The sequence below is a fragment of the Taudactylus pleione genome, unplaced genomic scaffold, assembly GCF_031769625.1.
Source record: "Taudactylus pleione unplaced genomic scaffold, aTauple2 ptg000433l, whole genome shotgun sequence".
Lineage (NCBI taxonomy): Eukaryota > Metazoa > Chordata > Amphibia > Anura > Myobatrachidae > Taudactylus > Taudactylus pleione.
The window spans coordinates 1,227,798-1,244,683 of record NW_028284835.1 but is presented as its reverse complement, the minus strand read 5'-3'; the positions used below and the strand labels follow the sequence as shown (position 1 = coordinate 1,244,683).

General features: G+C 49.4%; 1 protein-coding gene across 1 annotated transcript in view; it reads left to right on the top strand.

Annotated features, from left to right (window-relative positions):
* The first annotated feature begins 1,327 nt into the window (after positions 1–1,327).
* The window catches only part of YLPM1 (YLP motif containing 1), a 117,869-nt gene continuing 102,310 nt past the window's right edge, over positions 1,328–16,886 (top strand). Inside the window, 2 exon segments of the mRNA XM_088447486.1 lie at positions 1,328–1,779; positions 8,726–8,968. Of these exon segments, the coding sequence (XP_088303612.1) occupies positions 1,399–1,779; positions 8,726–8,968 (624 nt within the window). The 5' untranslated portion in view covers positions 1,328–1,398.

Sequence of the window (16,886 nt, the reverse complement as noted above, 5' to 3'; positions counted from 1 at the left end):
TTTGGGAGGGTCTGTACTGGGTACCAGGTGGAAGGGGACCTTTGGCAGGGTCTGTACTGGGCACCAGGTGGAAGGGGACCTTTGGCAGGGTCTGTACTGGGCACCAGGTGGAAGGGGACCTTTGGGAGGGTCTGTACTGGGCACCAGGTGGAAGGGGACCTTTGGGAGGGTCTGTACTGGGCACCTGGTAGAAGGGGACCTTTGGGAGGATCTGTACTGGGCATCAGGTGGAAGGGGACCTTTGGCAGGGTCTGTAGTGGGCACCAGGTGGAAAGGGACCTTTGGCAGGGTCTGTACTGAGCAACAGGTGGAAGGGGACATGTTGGAGGGCCAGTACTGGAGACCAGGTGGAAGGGACATGGAGGAGGGGCACTATATGCATAAGTGGAAGGGGCCCTTTGGCAGGGTCTGTACTGGGCACCAGGTGGAAGGGGACCTATGGGAGGGTCTGTACTGGGCACCAGGTGGAAGGGGACCTTTGGGAGGGTCTGTACTGTGCACCAGGTGGAAGGGGACCTTTTGGCAGGGTCTGTACTGTGCACCAGGTGGAAGGGGACCTTTGGGAGGGTCTGTACTAGGCACCAGGTGGAAGGGGACCTTTGGGAGGGTCTGTACTGGGCACCAGGCGGAAGGGGAGCTCTCATGCTGCTTAGGCGATCGCAATGACTAATTTATGCATGCTCATGTATCGGCATTTAACCGGTCAGAAGCACCTACATTTTTCTAAACCCCCCCCTTACCTCACCCAAACACTGACCACCTGTCACTTTATCTGTGCGTTCCGAATCGCAAGACAATCGCTGTGTATGCACAGTGCGACTTTGCTACATGCGCAACAGCAAAAATAAAAAAACTATTGATCTGCGTAAAAATCGCCATTGCGAACCTCTCTGACTCAGGCCCCTACATCTCCTCACGGTTAGGTCTAGACTATACAAGGCTGATGGCTGAAAAGGGGAGGGGCGGGGATGCTAACGGGGGACCAAAAGTGTCCCCTCGCAAGCTTGCTGCGACATATCAGTGAGTAATGAATACACCTGTGCACCTGCTGAGTGACCTGGAAAAAGTGAACTGTGTGGGGTCCTGAGGACCGAGTTTGAGAACCACTGCCCTAGTGGATGGTAACGCAGGAGCGGTCCAGCCTCCTGCAGCGGTCACGTGGTGGAAACGTCACAGAGGTCCATCAGCCACATAGGAAATAGCAGCAACCATCTCCTCTGAGAGTAACAACATGGCGGCTGTGTGCTTCAAGGTGTCCCAAAATGGCCGCCGCGCATGCTCCTACGCAGTGCAAGACAACGCAGTCACATGACCTGGGTCCCACCGCGCCTGCGTCTATCGCGTGACGTCACGTCCTGTACGAGAGCAGCCCCACAACGGGAGGACGAGCTCTGCGCCATGTTCCCGGGTTGGCCTCCTCACCATGGCGGCCCCCCGGCGCCCCCGCCCGACCCCGGATACCAGAGTCTCCGAGACCAACACCTGGCCCAGCTCCAGCAGCTGCAGCGCATGCACCAGCGCCAGCTGGAGAGTGTGCTGCCAGTGGGGCCCCCACCGGCCGCCCGCCAGCCAGCAGCCTACAGCTACCCCCCGCCTCCCGCCTATGGGTATGCCCAGCCTTCCCCCGGATACCAGCCCCCCGCTCCCCCGACAGAGCCGCCGCCCCCGGAGCCCGAGCAGCCCCCGCCGCCGCCCGCCCCGGAGCAGCTGCCACAGCCGCCTCCCCCCTCCGCAGAGACCGGCCCTCCTCCGCCCGATGGCAACAGCATCGCCCTAGAGGTAAGTGGCCAGCAGCGACGGTGTATATACGGGACATGGGAGGGAGGGGGTATGTCAATTATTGTAGAGATGAGGTATGGGGGGACCTGTGCTATTGTAGCGATGAGGTATGGGCAGGGGGGGACCTGTGCTATTGTAGAGATGAGGTATGGGCAGGGGGGGACCTGTGCTATTGTAGAGATGAGGTATGGGCAGGGGGGGACCTGTGCTATTGTAGAGATGAGGTATGGGCAGGGGGGGACCTGTGCTATTGTAGAGATGAGGTATGGGCAGGGGGGGACCTGTGCTATTGTAGAGATGAGGTATGGGCAGGGGGGGACCTGTGCTATTGTAGAGATGAGGTATGGGCAGGGGGGGACCTGCGCTATTGTAGAGATGAGGTATGGGCAGGGGGGGACCCGTGCTATTGTAGCGATGAGGTATGGGCAGGGGGGGACCCGTGCTATTGTAGCGATGAGGTATGGGCAGGGGGGGACCCGTGCTATTGTAGAGATGAGGTATGGGCAGGGGGGGACCCGTGCTATTGTAGAGATGAGGTATGGGCAGGGGGGGACCCGTGCTATTGTAGAGATGAGGTATGGGCAGGGGGGGACCCGTGCTATTGTAGCGATGAGGTATGGGCAGGGGGGGACCCGTGCTATTGTAGCGATGAGGTATGGGCAGGGGGGGACCCGTGCTATTGTAGCGAGGAGGTATGGGCAGGGGGGGACCTGTGCTATTGTAGCGAGGAGGTATGGGCAGGGGGGGACCTGTGCTATTGTAGCGAGGAGGTATGGGCAGGGGGGGACCTGTGCTATTGTAGCGAGGACGTATGGGCAGGGGGGGACCTGTGCTATTGTAGCGAGGAGGTACGGGCAGGGGGGGGACCTGTGCTATTGTAGCGAGGAGGTATGGGCAGGGGGGGACCTGTGCTATTGTAGCGAGGAGGTATGGGCAGGGGGGGGACCTGCGCTATTGTAGCGAGGAGGTATGGGCAGGGGGGGACCTGCGCTATTGTAGAGATGAGGTATGGGCAGGGGGGACCTGCGCTATTGTAGAGATGAGGTATGGGCAGGGAGGGACCTGCGCTATTGTAGAGATGAGGTATGGGCAGGGGGGACCTGCGCTATTGTAGAGATGAGGTATGGGCAGGGGGGGACCTGCGCTATTGTAGCGAGGAGGTATGGGCAGGGGGGGACCTGCGCTATTGTAGAGATGAGGTATGGGCAGGGGGGGACCTGCGCTATTGTAGAGATGAGGTATGGGCAGGGGGGGACCTGCGCTATTGTAGAGATGAGGTATGGGCAGGGAGGGACCTGCGCTATTGTAGAGATGAGGTATGGGCAGGGGGGGACCTGCGCTATTGTAGAGATGAGGTATGGGCAGGGGGGGACCTGCGCTATTGTAGAGATGAGGTATGGGCAGGGGGGGACCTGCGCTATTGTAGAGATGAGGTATGGGCAGGGGGGGACCTGCGCTATTGTAGAGATGAGGTATGGGCAGGGGGGGACCTGCGCTATTGTAGAGATGAGGTATGGGCAGGGAGGGACCTGCGCTATTGTAGAGATGAGGTATGGGCAGGGGGGGACCTGCGCTATTGTAGAGATGAGGTATGGGCAGGGGGGGGACCTGCGCTATTGTAGAGATGAGGTATGGGCAGGGGGGGACCTGTGCTATTGTAGAGATGAGGTATGGGCAGGGAGGGACCTGCGCTATTGTAGAGATGAGGTATGGGCAGGGGGGGACCTGCGCTATTGTAGAGATGAGGTATGGGCAGGGGGGGAACTGCGCTATTGTAGAGATGAGGTATGGGCAGGGGGGGAACTGCGCTATTGTAGAGATGAGGTATGGGCAGGGGGGGACCCGCGCTATTGTAGAGATGAGGTATGGGCAGGGGGGGGACCCGCGCTATTGTAGAGATGAGGTATGGGCAGGGGGGGACCCGCGCTATTGTAGCGATGAGGTATGGGCAGGGGGGGGGGGACCCGCGCTATTGTAGCGATGGGGCGGGGGCAATCTAAATGAAGTAGTCCAACAAAGGTTGCTTAACTATATTTAAAAATAAAAAAATGCCAGTGTGTCAGAATTCTCCCCTTTACTTCTGTTTAGGAATAGCAGCCTTCATGACCTCATGGGAGACAGATTTTCATCTACTTTCATGGACTGGGAGATGATTGAGCTATAGGACACCATTGTGAGAACCATTGTTCTCAGCAAAGTTTGGACTACATTTTTGGTCACACATTGATTACTCTCTCACTTTGTAATGACTGTAAAAAAGGGGCTCAATCAGAACAAAGTATTTGTGAAATTAAGGCTTTTCAAGGTGCCACCATCTCTGCTGGGAAATAGATCTCAGGTTTCAGTTATTTGTGGGAGCTACATACACACTTGGCATTTGTTGCAAAAAAAAAAAAAAAAGTCAGATTTGTGTACAACTTGTTTTAAAACTTTTTTATTTTTACATTTATTTAGCTGTTTTAGGCCTAAATATCTTTTGTTGGCAACATCGGAAAAATGTTTTAAGGTGGGTACACACCTGAAAGATATCTGCCGATCGAGTGATCTGCAGATATATCTTTAGATTGTACTTCATACACACTGAACAGCCATCATCTGTCCGGCAGCCGCAGGTCCCGCTGGCAGGGGGGCGGGGCCGCCCCCCTCCGTGGCTTCCGCTGTGTGCGCACAGGCGATCTGCAGACCGCCCATACACACCTACCGATGGACAGATTTGTCTGCAGACATATCTGTCCATTGGCTGTGCAGCAAAAGGCCCCCATACATCAGAGATTGATTAGAGCAATCGTGCAATTTGCAGTCGATTGTGTATAAAAATTCCCTTTTTTTCAATCGATTGTGGCAATTCTACAATCTGCAATCGATTGAAAAAGGGAAAGATTTTTATACACAATCGATTGCAAATTGCACAATTGCTGCAATCAATCTCTGATGTATGGGGGCCTAAAGCCGATGCGATATGTCTGTGAATGACGCACTTCACAGATATATTGTCTGTACACACTGGCCGACGGGCACCAGATATATTGGCCGATCAATTGATCGACCAATATATCGGCCAGTGTGTACCCAGCATTAGACTGAAGTGGAACTAGCGTTAAGTACCAAACAAAAAATAAGGTGGTATTGTGCCACCCATATGTATTCAAACTATTACCCTACACCTTAGTATATTAGTGTTTTATCTGTTTTAAGACCTAATTTTGTTTATTACAATTAAAAAATATAATACATTTCTAGAAGATATGTTTCATTAAAAAAAATGAATTATTTCAAAAAATATTTAATTTTAGATTCTGCCTCAAACTTGAAATTTTCGCAGTAGCTTAGTATCATATAAACATTGACTTCAACCAACCAGATATTTAGGCCTAAAATAGGTAAAATTTTGAAAAAATATAATTTCAAATTACTAGTGTATATTTAGCTTCCACAAGAAACTGAGGGGTCTTTTTTTTTTTTTTTACTAAGCCTTGGATGGTGATAGAGTGAAAGGAGATAAGGTACCAGCCAATCAGCTCCTAACTGCCATGTCACAGGCTGTGTTTAAAAAAAATGAGTGAGGAGGTGGTTGGCTGGTACTTTCCATTCACATTATCTCCATCCGAGGCTTAGTAAATAGACCCCTGAAACCTGAGGTATTTTTCAAAACGGATATAGTGGCACTGTAACGTCGTCATTTCACAAATATTTTGTTCTGGTGGGCCCCTTTTTTTCAGTTAATAAAGAGTGAGATAAGGTAATCAGTGTGCTATCAAAAATGTAGCCCAAACTTTGCTGAGAACAATGTTTGTTTTTTTGTTCCAAGGCTCTACCATCTAAAGCAATCTAAAAATATAAAATTTGACCACTTGAGAGAAATTGACCCACTATACGGGTAGGAAATGAGGGATGTTGGTATCTATGTTTATACATACAGTAGCCCCCTTTCAACCTTATTTAATATTTGTTGATTTATTTTATTTTATTTTTTAAATAAAATAAAAACTAAAAAAATGCTGCTTGAATAAGTATTCAACTTATGTGCTGTGGAAGCTCCAAGCTTACACAGATGGAAGATATTGAGAATTGGCTTTAAATTGGCCTCCTCCTGTGAATGATTGTAAAAAGCTTTTACAGATAAGTCCCCCCTCCCTCATATAACATTGGTCATAGCTGTGACAATGAGACCAAAGAAGAGCATTCTAAGAAAATAAAAGCTAAAATTACAGACATGCGCAAGACAGGAAACCGCTACAAAATAATATCCTAATGCTTTTATTTCTGAATGAGCAATGTCGTATCAATTTTGAGGAAATGGAAGCTGCCGTAAACCCCCCCCCCCCCCCCCCAGGCACTGCCTAGACAAGACGGTCCCGCAAAGCTCAGAGTCAAAGCAAGAGGGTGCCAAACAGAGGCAGCTTTCACATTGCAAGAGCTAGAGAGCTCAGTGGCTGAGACTGGAGTGAGTGTGCACCAGTCAGCTATATCAAGAGCTCTGCATACAACTGGCCTTTATGGGAAAATGGCTGGAAAGAAGCCATTGCTGAAGAAAACCCAAAAAAACAAAAAAAACAAATGCGTGAGCCAGTTTGGGATAAGGTTTTGTGGTCAGATGAGACAACAATAGAGCTTTTTGGGCCCAATTCATGCGTAGCACAAACCTAACGCTGCCCATTCCTCAGCAAACACCATCGCAACAGCGAGTTATTGGGCTTGCGGCATCATGTTGTGGGGATGCTTATCCTCAGTGGGGTCTGGGCGTTTTGTTTAAAAGGAGAGATACTGCATGACCACCGAATTCAGGGGGGAATTCAGTTGAACGCGCTATTGAATAGCGACGGGAGGGACTCCCGAAGCTATTCAATACACTGCGCTGTGTGGTCGGAGAATTGCCGGTTAACGAGCCTATCGTGCATTAACAAGGGTGTTAAGGTGCGTTAACTGGCATTCTCTGACCAAAGTGCCGGGCGCGCGACTGTTAGTGCAGCGCTATGCAGAAAAACTGCTGCGTGCCCGGCACTTTGGTCGGATTTCTCCTCGCTTCCCCAGGGGGGTGCGAGAAGAAATCCTTAGCGCAACTAAACAGCGCAGTTCGTTGAATAGTTTCAGGAGTCCCTCCCGTCGCTATTCAATAGCGTGCCCATTTGAATTTCCCCCCTCAGTCTGATAGAAAACTAAAGCCTGGGAGAAAGTTCATCTTCCAGCAGGATAATGATCCCAAGCAAAGTAACACTGGTGTGACTGAACAACACAGGGCCATATTCAATTAGCCTGCGAAAACCCAAATTTATCGCCAATGTGACGTAATTTTCACCTGTCTCACTAATCCCCATATTCAATTACAAAGACTTTTCGCGGGTGCAAAAAGTCTTTGTTAAAAAACGGTGATAAGTTTTCACCACTGTTTAGGTGGCGAAAAAAAGTGCAGAATTGGGGTTTTGGGGTGCAGATAAAAAAAAAAAAAAGCATGTAGCCTTTGTAATGTCCCATTAAAGTAATCTGTGTCAAAAAATGTTTAAAAAGTTCCTTAGGACACCCCAAAAAAGGTACTTCATTTTTTTGGGGGTAAAAAAAAATATTGGAGGACAAACTTCTAAACTAGTGAAATCAATCCCTGGGGGATCCCAGGTATGCGGCAGGTGTTTTCTTCATTGCGGGTAGTAGCAGCAGATGCATTTTTGAAGAATTTTCAAAAATCACTTTAGGGACTTAGAAATATGCTTGCACCCATTTTCATGTACCTCAAATTTGATGAAAGTAGTTTTTTTTTTTGCAAAAATAAAAGCAAAGTGCTATTCTTCATCACTTCTTCACAGGCGCATTTATGCACCTGCCGCTGCTATTTAAAAACCCCAATTACCTTCAGCAGGCCAACTCGGGGGTACACATGGTGATCCCCCATGTCAGGACATCTTTATGGGGGTGCCAGGATGATTTCCCCAAAATTGTCAGGACTTTACTATTATTATTATTATCCTTTATTTATATGGCGCCACAAGTGTTCCGCAGCGCCTTAAAAAGTACATAAACAAATAATTTGACAAGTGACTTACAGTAAAAAATAGGACATGGATAATATACATTGATACATAAGTGACCATAACACCTAGATATGCAACAGAGCATAAGCAACCAAGTGTTAGGTGCCCTGGTGGGGGGTAAGAAGTAGGTGAAAGTAAAGTAAGGAGAAGCACAAGAGGGTAGAGGGCCCTGCTCGTAAGAGCTTACATTCTAAAGGGGAGGGGCAGACAAACAGGGGTGACACAGATGGGGTAAGCGGAGGAAGGAGCATGTTGCAGAAAGTTAGGATGGCAGCTGGAAGGCTTTGATGAAGTAGTGGGTCTTGAGAGCCCGTTTGAAGGATTGTAAAGAGGAGGAGAGGACTTTTTGTTACTTACGTTTCCGCTGGGTCCCGTTTTCGCCGGATCCTAATCCAACACGGGGATAAGGGGGCACGCGCCCGATACTTTATCCCCTCCTAAAACGGCGATGATGGCGAAAAGTCCGACCTCTGACTTTCCGCCTCAAATTGAATATGGCCCAAAGAGGTAAATGTCAATAATGGCCAAGTCAGTGTTCAGATCTCAATCCAATTGAAAATGTGATTTGCAGTTCACAAATGTCATTCAACCAACCTGTATGTGCTGCACAAGATGATTCCACCAAGTTCTAATCTGCATGGTGTTGAATACTTATGCAAGCAGCACTTTTCTTTTTTTTTTTTCTTTTTTTAATATTTTGCAGGCAAATAAATTTTGTAGTTGAAAATTTCCGTGAAGTTAACTGCTTCATAATAATAGTGTATAATACAATCTGTGCAAGTGGTGTTTAATACAGAAAAATTTGACTCTTTTGGGGGTTGAATACCTTTGCAAGCCACTGCATATTTATATAGTAGCTAGCAACACACATGGGTCCCCTATGTGAAGTGGTCCCAGCAGTGATGCATTGTTTGATCTTTCAGGAGCAGCAGCAATACTATTATAAGCAGCACCTCCTAAGTCTGCAACGAAAGAAGGATCTTGCCAGGGAGGAGGCAGCGGCCGCTGCAGCGGCTGCAGGTAGTAACACACACAGCGCTCCTCAGGCCCAGGACAGCAGGCTGTATGTGTCCACTGGCTATACTCCCCCACCATCTGCTCAAGAGCCACCACCGCTGCCTCCTGTGCAAGAGACTCAGCCACCGCCACCTGCAGAGGACGATCAGGTAAGTTACTTGTGTAACCAATAAGTGTGGTGAAAGGTGCATATGTAGTGATACACATCTCGTTGCCCCAGGCTAGCTCTCCAGGGTCTGGGCAGTACCTGAGAAGGGGCTCCCTGTCCATGCAGGCTCTGTAACAGTCACACATGCAGACATCGGTGTAGACAGATGCGGTAACAGTTCTATGATGGAATGATTTGAGCTTCAGACCTTCTCTTATAAAATGATCTCTCTGTCTCTCTCCTCCTGCACATGACTTTCACAAGAGAACGGTTACAGCAGCTCCTCTCCCTCCTGCAACAGATACTTGGCATGTCAGATGGCATTTAACGATCTTATGGATATAGTCTCCACCAGCACCGACTTAAAGAATAGTTACTGTAAATGTTTTGCACTTTACACAAATGGGTCCAGCTGGCACTTTGCTGGCGGGTGCCCTTAGTTCTCCAGCTTGCCACAAATCTGCAGCCGCTCTCATCTCTGCTGCTTTAATGCAGGGCGCACCCTATGCAAGTACATTATTCCTCACTTGTGTGCTACTGCTCACTGCCTCTCAGCAGACAATGTACAGAATGTCTCACTCTGCCCCTCTCTGCTCTCACTCTAAGGGCCAACGATATACAGATGGTCACACACACATCTGCCTCTGCTCGATGAGGGCCAGCAATATACAGATGGTCACAAACGCATCTGCCCCCCTTCTCCATCACATGGGGCAGTAGTATAGACCCCTCTAATGCAGCTCTGACACTCAGCAGTGCAGTCTCTGCTGCAGCCCTCCCCTCTCTCACAGCCACAATACTCCCAACATAAAAACCTGTCCCATTTCATAGATTAGGGTTCCACTCGGCCCCTCATGGTGTTTCCTCCTGACCACACCCCTTCAACTTTTCTATGCACTCCCAGTTTTTTAGGAATGCAGTTTCTTCAATGGGCGGCACTATTTCTTACATCTCCTAGGGCAGGGGTGGGCAATCAGCGGCCCTCCAGCCGTTGTTGAACTACAAATTCCAGTATGCTTTGCAACAGTGTGGCAAGGCATGCTGGGATGTGTAGTTCTACAACCGGGGGGGGGGGGGGGGGGCTGGCTTAATGCCCACCCCTATCCTAGGGGGAAGACTTATTCAAGGTGAAACTACAAAAACACCAGCAACCCCCAGCACACTGCAATAATACAGTAAAAATAAACTAGAACTCTGTGTGAATAAAATGCAAAAGTGTTAGCTACATACATTTGCAAATCTATGATAAACCTCTCGCCCACTTCACGTACTTCTGCTAAGAGCGGTTTTAGCTAAACAGTGAGAGTCTCTCTTTTGGGTCCTACATTTGTTTGCGCTTACTTACTGGAAGGTGACCCAAGAGTCAATGTGACACTACATGAGCCAGCATTCCCTGACAGCTGCTGATCACACATATGCTTCTCGGTCTGTGGTACATCTATTGGAAGTTGTGCAAGTCAGTTTATAAGGTGAACTAGGTGCATGAAAGGGAAGAGTTACCTTCACAAGACAAAACACAAAAAATACACACACCAGTAAAAAAATTAAAAGTAGCATTCAAAATGTAACCACTAATGAAGTCACCTGGGGGTACACCTCCTGTTCCATGTGCCGTAGAATGGACCCTAGTATTGGGGATTATTGTGCCCTTCCAGAGGATCTCCTACTGTGCTCACCAGTGATCTTTCTTTCCGTGTACGCTGAGCTGTATCTTTTCCTCTATATATCGGTATTGTACTTCCCACATTAATATCATATCCTATATATCAAAATACTCAACCTAGAGCTGGAACAGTAACTGGAAGTCACAATAGCGTACACTCTGTAATAATATAGAAACCCTTTAAAATAGGCAGTGATGTACTAAGTTTGGTCTGCCAGGATCCTTCGGTTCCTGTGATTGCTGCTCAGGAGTTGTTAGGTTGGATGTTTTGCCTCATCAGTGCAGGGGTTGATTAATGCCTCTAGGCTTGCTATTAGTCATATTACTGAGGCTCCATACCATGCGGAGGGCAGTGTGGCAGCTGATTCCAACAGAATCGGTATGATTTACCGCCGGCCGCATGGCCGGCAGTTCAAATCCTGACAGCGGAAGCCCGGCAATGAAGATCCCGACAGGTAAGTATATTTTCTATTTACTAACCTAACCTCCACCCCCCCACCCTCCCTTAGGGGTGCGTAACCCTAATCCCCCCCCCCCCCCAGTGCCAAACCGTAAGGCCCCCCCCCCCTCCCCCGAGAGCCTCTAGCCTAGCACCCCCCCATTCCCACCCCCACCCCCCGCGGCTGTCTGCACCCGACTTACCTTCGATTGGTAAGCCGGTTGTCGGCCCCCGACGTAGGTCTAATGACAGGCTCCGGGATTTCGACGCCTGTCAATAGACATTTGCCGGGATTAGACAGTCGGGAAGCCGGCAGTCGGGATTTCGTCTGCCGGCTTCCCGGCTGCTTCCCGATTCCAACTTGGAGGCGCCGGACCGAGAGCAAGGACAATTCTGTCTTTGTAACTCTTAGGGGCTTGCCCGACACTTGCGGACATGCTGGGCTGCCCCAAGCTCCGCGGTCACTGTGAATGTCGGTGACCGCAGCTCTGCCGTTTTGCCCACTGCGGCCTGCGGCTGGGGGGACAGAACCTGCAGGCTGTTTCAGAGGTGCGCCGCACTGGATGGCAGTCTGCTTTCTGCCCTTCAGAAATAGGGCAAGGCCTAGCGGGAACACTATCTTGAGGTTTAGGTGGAGATTAGGACCAGACAGTTAAAGCTCCCAGAATACACTGGTCCTTCCCCCTATACCCCACCCCTAAGCCAGAGGCCCTTCAGTTAGTACTGGTGTCTGCAGGAGTAAGACCACCGTATTAGACTGTGCACTGCGTTTTTATTTCTTTGATTTAATAGTTTTATTATTGTACAAGCATTCAGCATCACACTGTCTGACACGTCTGTGCTGACGCTCCATCAACCCTCCGGGCGTTGCAACTCCAGTTCCATCTGGTACTTTCGACGGGCTCCCCGGGGACCTTGCTAGCTGGCCCCGCGGGATGACCAAAGACTGCAACTCGGACACGGGACAGGTAAGGCGGGTTACTGCTTGCGGTAACCCGTACGCGGGCAGTCTTTCCTCCGGTCTCGGGACAGACCAGAGGACGCTGGGTGTTTACATCGGGGAAGTCCGCATGCTCCACTAAGACCACCGGGGTACACATGGTGCGGGAAACCAGCATCCCTGGTGTCAATCATCCAGAGCAGCCCAGTTTTCCCTGTTAAAGCGGCCCCTCCCCTAGCTCAGGGCGCCATTCCGCAGGGTCTAATCTGCTCTGAGCTGCATTTCTTCTCCGGCCACGCCCCCTCAGACCTCCGGCGACCATCTTCTCAGCCCAGCCACAGCCCTCTGCGGGAACGCAGGGTCCGGGTACCTCTACATACCTCTCCCTGGAGCCAGGTTATGTAGCGCTATTGCCTACCAGACATTACAGGCTGAGTAGTTGTATTTAGTGCCAATTATGCAGTTACTTTTCTACATTGTATGCGATCTGCTAGCGCTGTCTCTTTTTGATGTTTCCTATACTGTCAAACTTTGACTATCACTTTCTTTCTCTCTCGGTCCCTTACAATACCGGTGTATTCAGGGACCATATATAATTCATTTTTCACTGGAGTTGTGAAGTTGTCGCATTCTGGGGCAGTTGCACTACACATAGGACCTCTTTCAGAGCCGCTCGCAAAATGCGAGCCCTCACTCTGAATGAGGGCGGCCGCTTCCTCTTTAAAATCCGGCCTCCTGGCCGCTCGCTAAGCTGTGGGTGACCACCCACAGCTTTAGCGAGTGACCAGGTGATGGTCGCGACCATCGGGGTAGTTTGCGATGAGACCCTTGGCGCCGGGACACGTCTCCCGCAAGCCCCAGGTAGCTTCCTGCACTAACAGAGCAGGAAGCTACCAACTGAAATCACTGCTGATTGTCAGTAGGGCCGCCTACAAACGGCAGGCGTTCCTTCAGGAATGCCTCCGTTTGTCTGGCCACCCCCCCTTCCCGAATACAAAACGGGGCGAGCTGTTGATCAACAGCGACAGCCGCCCCTTTTGTAGCGAGCCCCGGAGCGAGTGAATTTGTCACGAGTGGGTCTGAATGAGGTCCATAGTGCCATATATGTGCTAAAGTTCTACAGTCTTATACAGGCTTGAACTAGCTATTTCCCTTACTTCCCTCTTGTGTTATCAACATAGTGGTGATATTCTGCCTCATACTGTTGTGCTATTTTACTCTGCAATATGTCTAACACAGGCAAGGGTAACAGAGTAGCTGCTGCACCCATATTACCTATAGCGCCTTCTCACCAAAAAATTCTCAGGTTGCTATTCAACGACAAAATTTTCAGTTCCAGGCTCTGCCCTTTGTGCTTTCTACAGCCCCACGGGTCTTTACCAAAATTATGGCTGTCATGGCAGCTCACCTCCTTCAGTCAGGGAGTCAGACTGCTACCGTACCTGGATGACCTCTTGCTATTAGCACACTCCACAGAGGTTCTTCAACAGCACCTTCAGGTTACCATTAACCTTTCTGCTAGATCACAGCTGGTTAATCAATTGGAAAAAAACTCCATGGTCCCTTCTAAAAGAATGGTCCATCTAGGGGCTTTTCTAGGTACTCCGGTTCAAATAATCTTCCTGACAGCAGACAAAATCTCCACACTGCAGACTACTCCACACGGAATGGGTATGATTCCCGTCAGCGGCAGCCCGACAGGAGCAGGGTTCGAAGCAGCGGAAGCCCGACAGCGCTGGAAATCCCGATCGTGGATAGGTAAGTATAGACTAACCTAACCCCCCTAACCCTAACTGTCCTTAGGGGTGCCTAACCCTAATCCCCCCTCTGTGCCTAACCCTAACCACCCCCTTCCCCGCTGCCTAAACCTAAGTCCCCCGGGGGGGTGCCTAACCCTAACCCTCCCTCCCCCTAGCCTAACCCTCCCGGGGGGGGGCCTAACCCTAAGTCCCCCCCGGGAGCCCTAAACCTAACCCTGCCCCCCCACGGCTGTCCGCTCGCGGCGCCCGGCATCACTACGATCGTGATGCCGGGCGCCAGTCTCCCGGCGTCGGGGAAATGCGGGCGTCTACATCCATGACGGGATAAGACAGTCGGGAATCCGGCTGCCGGTATTTAGGCAGTCGGCTTCCCGATTGCTTCCCCTCCACACTCGTCGTATGTCCATTCACTCAGCGATGCAGGTCCTGGGATCCATAGTCACTATCTTCGACATGGTGACATGGTGGAATATGCCCAATTCCACTCAAGACCCCTATAGCTCTTAATCCTCTCCAGGTGGAATGGATTGCCTCATCGTCTAATGTCTCAGACGATGATTCTCTCCCCAAAGGTTCGTCTCTCCCAGACGTCTTGCCTAACCAGAGGTCGTCTCTTCTGGGTCCCGGACTGGGTGATCATAACGACGGATTCCGGGGTTGGGGCTCGGTGATTGGCCCGCACTCATTCCACGGCCGTTGGACAACGGTCGAGACAACCCTACCGATCAACGTTTTGGAACTTCGAGCGGTATACAAAGCCCTCACTATGGACGGGCTGTGCAGGTTACAGTCCAACAATGCCACAGCAGTAGCCTACCTCAATCACCATGGAGGTACTCTTAGTCGGGCAGTCATGTCAAAAGTGGCTCACATTCTCATATGGGCCGTAAAACACCTTCCTGCAATCTCAGCCGTGTTCATTCCCGGAGTTCTGAATTGGGAAGCGGACTTCCTCAGCCGTCACTATGTGCAGGCCGGAGAATGGGCTCTTCACCCGGAAGTGTTTCAACTTCTTGCGGACAGGTGGGGTCTCCGAGAGGTAGACCTCATGGCCTCTCGATAAAATCACAAACTGGTGATGTACAGATAAAGTACAAGTGACGCCGCAGCAGCCTTTGTAGACGCATTGTCCATAAAGTGGAGCTTTCGATTGGCGTACCTGTTTCCTGTGGTCTCGCGCCTTCCTCAAGTTCTTTGGAAGTCCAAACAAGACTGAGGCACGGTCCTGCTGGTGGCTCCAGCATGGCCCAGACGACATTGGTACTCAAACCTTCAGAGCCTCTCCATCGAGGCTCCTCTTTTGCTGCCTCAACAGACGGATCTCTTGTCTCAGGGTCCTTGCTTACACTTGGACTTGGGTCGTCTAGCTTTGACGGCGTGTCTCTTGAGACATCCCTCTTAAGAACTAAGGGATTATCTCCTGCTGTAGTACAGACTATGCTCAGGGCGCGTAAACCCAGCTTCTGCCCGGATCTATCACATAGTGTGGCATGCTTACTTTCAGTGGTGTAGTGCCAGACGTTATGACCCGCAAATTTTTCGGGTCTCTAGAATCCTTGCCTGCCTTTAGGCTGGACTGGAAATTTTAATTCACCTGGCCTCACTTAAAGTTCATGTCTCTACTTTATTTGGTTCCAATGCAAGATTGCTACAGTACCGGATGTTCACACCTTTGTACAGGGTGTTCTCCGCATTCAACCTTCCTTTGTCCCTCCGGTGGCTCCTTTTGGGATTTGTCTGTGGTTCTTCAGGGCCCTACATTTGAACCCCTGGAATCAGTGGATCTCAAATGTTTAACAGCAAAGACTTATCTTCTGGCTATTGCTTCTGCCTGAAGGGTGTCAGACTCGGGGGCACTGTCTTGTTGCACCCCCTTTCTGAATTTTCATCTAGATAGGGCGGTTCTTCGTACTCGCCCTGGTTTTCTTCCCAAGGTGGTCTCTAAATTCCATATCAATGAGGAAATTGTAGTCCCGGCCTTCTGTTTACCCAATGTTTCGGCTGGGGAGTCTTCCTTGGGAGTGGTCCATGCCCTCAGGATCTATGTGGACCTTACAAGTTCCTTTAGGAAAACAGATTCTCTATTTGTCCTATGGATTCCATAAGAAGGGCTGGCCTGCTAACAAACAGATTTTGGCCAGATGGATTCGTATGGCTATCTCGGGCCTTTTTGCACTCTGGTCTCCCAGGGCTTGGAAAAGTCCTTATTGGCTCACAGTCCGTGGTCTTTTAATTGTTAACATCCTAAAACAGCACGCTATCCCGAAGCAGTTTTTATGCCACATACACAATAGACTATATGAACGATATTAACTAGTTATTTAAAGGAATTAATCTTTATTAGTATGCATTAATAAGATAATCGTCATGATATCATAATTAGGTGAAATGTTTTAAAAAAAACATTTTTAGTGAGTAAAGATAAATTGTGAAAATAAAATATAGAAGGTCAATGCTGTGGCTTCTGTCTTTAATTGTTCTCTTCTTATAGTTGTAGTAATAAATGCTCAGTGGCCTGAATCCATTTGTATGAATCCCAGAGTATTTTATTCCTCTATTCAGTGTTCCGTGTTATTCTGTATAGTGTCTCAAAATGTTTCACTTTTATCCATGTAAAAAGGATGATATACTAGTCTAGTTATTAAGAGGGGTATTCAATATGAAACGTTAACTTCACTGTCGAAGTTAACGTTTCATATCGGAGTTTTTACCTGCGTTAAAGTATCGGGCGCGCGCCCGCTTATCCCCGTGTTCAATATAAAATTAACCAAAACGGGAGCCTCCGAAGTTGGATTTGCGTAAAGTTACGAATTTTTCCTTAAAAAAATTGTAAGACCCCCCTAAAGTTGTAAAAACATGGGGGATCCGTTTTAGCCTTTAAATGAAAGTCGGGGATTTAAGTAGCCGCAGCAGGTGTTTTTTCCCGACATTGAAGAAGTAATGCAGAAGAGCACTTAGGTTTTTTTTTTTCGTTTTTTTAAGTGGTCCCATCAAATTTGGGGTACATGAAAATGGGCACTAGCATATTTTTAAGTCCCTAAAGTCAGTTTTTAAAAATTCTGCATTTGTGCACCTGCCGCTATAAATCTATTCTAGAAAACACGTGCCGCATACTTG